Source organism: Triticum urartu, chromosome 1A (assembly GCF_056163025.1).
Source record: "Triticum urartu cultivar PI428250 chromosome 1A, HENAU_Tu73, whole genome shotgun sequence".
Lineage (NCBI taxonomy): Eukaryota > Viridiplantae > Streptophyta > Magnoliopsida > Poales > Poaceae > Triticum > Triticum urartu.
The window spans coordinates 304,236,900-304,241,635 of NC_141873.1; the positions used below are offsets into that span (position 1 = coordinate 304,236,900).

Here is a 4,736-nt window from a genome sequence, read left to right on the forward strand (position 1 = left end):
AAAGAATTCGACGTAAAGAGTTACGTCGATGCAAGCTTAACACCTATCCGGATAGCTCTGAGTAGAGATACCGGATATGTATAATGGAGCAACAATTTAGAATAGCTCCAAGTAGAACTGTTATTTGAAATGGCTCCAAATATAGCATAGAGATTTGCAAAGTACATACGGATCTAAATGTGACAGACCCGTAGACTACAACCTCTCTCACAAGTAACATGATCAAACCCAGAACTCATTGAGTGTTAGTCACATAGTGTTGTGAACTAGATTATTGAACTCTAGTAAACTCTTTGGATGTTGGTCACATGGCGATGTGACCTGTGAATGTTAATCACATAGCGATGTGAACTGGATTATTGACTCTAGTGCAAGTGGGAGAATGTTGGAAATATGCCATAGAGGCAATAATAAATTAGTTATTATCATATTTCCTTGTTCATGATAATCGTTTATTATCCATGCTAGAATTGTATTGATAGGAAACTCAGATACATGTGTGGATACATAGACAACACCATGTCCCTAGTAAGCCTCTAGTTGACTAGCTCGTTGATCAATAGATGGTTACGGTTTCCTGACCATGGACATTGGATGTCATTGATAACGGGATCACATCATTAGGAGAATGATGTGATGGACAAGACCCAATCATAAGCCTAGCACAAAGATCGTGTAGTTCATATGCTAAAGCTTTTCTAATGTCAAGTATCATTTCCTTAGACCATGAGATTGTGCAACTCCCGGATACCGTAGGAATGCTTTGGGTGTGCCAAACGTCACAACGTAACTGGGTGGCTATAAAGGTACACTACGGGTATCTCTGAAAGTGTCTGTTGGGTTGGCACGAATCGAGACTAGGATTTGTCACTCCGTGTGACGGAGAGGTATCTCTGGGCCCACTCGGTAGGACATCATCATATGCGCAATGTGACCAAGGAGTTGATCACGGGATGATGTATTACAGAATGAGTAAAGAGACTTGTCGGTAACGAGATTGAACAAGGTATCGGATACCGACGATCGAATCTCAGGCAAGTACAATACCGCTAGACAAAGGGAATTGAATACGGGATTGATTGAATCCTCGACATCGTGGTTCATCCGATGAGATCATCGTGGAACATGTGGGAGCCAACATGGGTATCCAGATCCCGCTGTTGGTTATTGGCCGGAGAGGTGTCTCGGTCATGTCTGCATGGTTCCCGAACCCGTAGGCTCTACACACTTAAGGTTCGATGACGCTGGGTTATAGGGAATAGATATACGTGGCTACTGAATGTTGTTAGGAGTCCCGGATGAGATCCCGGACATCACGAGGAGTTCTGGAATGGTCCGGAGGTAAAGATTTATATATGGGAAGTCCTGTTTTGGTCATCGAAAAAGTTTCGGGTGCTATCGGTAACGTACCAGGACCACCGGGAGGGTCCCGGGGGTCCACCAGGTGGGGCTACCTGCCCCAGAGGGCTTCGTGGGCCAAGTGTGAGAGGGGACAAGCCCCAGGTGGGCTGGTGCGCCCCCCCACCAGGGCCCAAGGCGAAGAGAGAAGGGAAAAGGGGGAAACCCTAGGCTCAGATGGGCCTAAGGCCCACCTAGTGGTGCGCCCCCCTCTCTCCCCCCTTGGCTGCCCCCCCTAGATGGGATCTAGGGCTGGCCGCCACCCCTAGGGGTGGAAACCTAGGTGGGGGCGCAGCCCCTCCCTTTCCCCTATATATAGTGGGGTTTTGGGCTGCCATACACACGAGAACATCTCCTTCTTGGCGCAGCCCTACCCCTCTCCCTCCTCGTCTCTTGCGGTGCTTGGCGAAGCCTTGCTGGAGTACCACGCTCCTCCACCACCACCACGCCGTCGTGCTACTGCTGGACGGAGTCTTACCCAACCTCTCCCTCTCTCCTTGCTGGATCAAGGCATGGGAGACGTCACCGGGCTGCATGTGTGTTGAACGCGGAGGTGCCATCCGTTCGGCACTAGGATCATCGGTGATTTGGATCACGGCGAGTACGACTCCATCAACCCCGTTCACGTGAACGCTTCCGCTTAGCGATCTACAAGGGTATGTAGACGCACTCTCCTTCCCCTCGTTGCTAGATTACTCCATAGATTGATCTTGGTGATGTGTAGAAAATTTTGAATTTATGCTACGATACCCAACAAGTGCGCCATCACCAAGCGCATCATGAGGTGCGACGTCCCGCCCCCTCCGGCTTTGGCTCCAGGCGCGGGACAGCCGCCTCCACCGCCGCCTCCAGTTGGCGGCGCGATGCGCGATAATGCCTACCTGGACCAGAACGCGGCCTACGCCTTCTTCACCAGCCTCGGCAATGACAAGCGCAGCGAGCACCTCCTTCGGCAAAAGGTGAACACCGTCATCCCGGCCAAGCCGGAGTTCATGCGTTGGTCGGATCGCCCGATCACCTGGACCCGGGAGGATCACCCGGCAGTCATGCCGAGTCCGGGTGGTTACGCCCTCATCCTCAACCCCACCATTGTCGCATGACGCACATGCAAGTTCTCCCGAATCCTCATCGACGGCGGCAGCAGCATCAACATGCTCTACCGCGACACGATGACCAAGCTCGGCCTCAAGGCCGAGGACCTGGAGTCGACCCGAACGATCTTCCACGGCATCGTGCCCGGCCTCTCCTGCTCCCCCATTTGCCGGGTCCGGCTAGATGTCCTGTTCGGTGACAGTAGCCACTTTCGGCACGAACCGATCTGGTTCGAGGTGGTGGACCTGTCCAGCGCGTATCACGTGTTGCTGGCCCGGCCCACGCTCGCCAAGTTCATGGTGGTTCCCCACTACGCGTACCTGAAGATGAAGATGCCGGGTCCCAAGGGCCTCATCACCATCACCGGTGATTACCGCAAGTCCCTGGAGTGCGCCCGAGACGGCGCCAAGTTGGCCGAGTTGCTGGTCATTGCCGAGGAGCGGCGCCAGCTCGACCGGATCGTCGCCCTGGCAGGCGAGGCCTCCGCCGCGTCGATCCCGACCCCGGACCCGGCTGACGAGGCCGCCTTGAAGCCCTACAAGGAGACCAAGAAAGTGAAACTCAACCCAGAAGACCCCAGCTGTAGCAAGTACGTTGTCATAGGCGCCCGCCTCGACAGCAAATAGGAAGGCGAGCTCGTTGACTTCCTCCGTGAGAATCGGGATATCTTCGCATGGACCCCCAAGGACATGCTGGCTATCCCGAGGAAGTACGCCGAGCACAAACTTCACGTCCGCAAGGACGCCAAGCCTGTCCATCAACCCCTACGACAATTTTCTGAAGAGAAGAGAAGAACCATTAGTGAAGAGGCCGCCAAGCTTTTGGCGGACGACTTCATAATGGAAGTGTTTCACCCCGAGTGGCTGGCCAATCCAGTCGTCGTCCTGAAGAAGAACAAGACCTGGCTCATGTGTATCGACTACACCGGCCTCAACAAGGCCTTTCCCAAGGATCCGTTCGCCCTCCCGCGGATAGACCAAGTCATCGACTCGACTGCCGGGTGTGAGCTCCTGTCCTTCCTGGGCGCTTACTCCAGCTACCACCAGATCAAGCTGGACCCTACCGAAGCCCTGAAGACGTCCTTCATCACGCCCTTTGGGGCGTACTGCTACATCACCATGTCGTTCGGCTTGAAGAACGCCGATGCCACCTTCCTGCGCTGCATGCAGAAATGCCTGCTGCCGCAACTCGGCCGCAATATCCACGTATACGTGGATGACATCGTGGTGAAGACCAAGGAGCACCTCACTCTCCTCCACGATTTGAAGGAAACATTCGCCAACCTCCGCGCATACAAGGTCAAGCTTAACCCAGAAAAATGTGTCTTCGGCATCCCAGACGGAAAGCTACTCGGCTTCCTCGTCTCGGAACGCGGCATTGAGGCGAACCCGGAAAAGATCAAGGCCATCGAGTGCATGCACAAGCCGGCTCGATTGCGCGATGTCCAGAAGTTCACCGGATGCTTGGCCTCGGTTAGCCGGTTTGTAAGCCGGCTGGGCGAGAGGGCGCTACCCCTGTACCAGCTGATGAAGAAGACGAGCCCGTTCGAATGGAATGGCAAGGCAGACGAGGCCCTCCAAGACCTCAAGCGCATGCTCTCCACCGCACCGGTCCTGGCCGCGCCGACCGACAAGGAGCCGCTGTTGCTCTACATAGTCGCGACCTCGTGGGCGGTCAGCACGGTACTGGTGGTCGAGCGACCAGAGAAGGGCAAGATCCAAGCCGTCCAGCGCCTAGTCTACTACCTGAGCGAGGTGCTCTCCATCTCCAAGCAGAACTACCCGCACTACTAAAAGATGTGTTACGGCGTGTACTTCACCGCCAAGAAGTTGAAGTAGTATTTCCTTGAGCACGTTGTCACCGTGGTCAGCACGGCGCCTATCGGAGAAATCATCGGGTGCCGGGATGCCAAGTGGGCGATCCAGCTAGCCGGCCACACTATCCTCTATGAGCCCCGCACCATGATCAAGTCTCAAGCCCTGGCCGACTTCCTCGTCGACTAGACCGAGACCCAGTACTTGCTGCCGCCTCCCGGCTCGACGCATTGGCGCATGCACTTCGACTCGGCTTGGGGGCCGGCATCGTACTGTCGTCCCCAAAGGGCGACCGGCTCCGCTACACGCTCCAGATCCACTTCGCCGCCTCCAACAACATCGCCGAGTACGAAGACCTTGTGCACGGCCTCTGGCTTGCCAAGGAACTCGGCATCTGACGCATCCTGTGCTACGGTGACTCGGACCTGGTGG

General features: G+C 55.0%; 1 protein-coding gene across 1 annotated transcript; it reads left to right on the plus strand.

Annotated features, from left to right (window-relative positions):
• The first annotated feature begins 2,567 nt into the window (after positions 1 to 2,567).
• Positions 2,568 to 3,116, plus strand: LOC147990968 (uncharacterized). Its single transcript, XM_087538473.1, has one exon. The coding sequence runs from the start codon at positions 2,568 to 2,570 to the stop codon at positions 3,114 to 3,116; it is 549 nt and encodes a 182-aa protein (XP_087394599.1).
• The last annotated feature ends 1,620 nt before the right edge of the window (positions 3,117 to 4,736 follow it).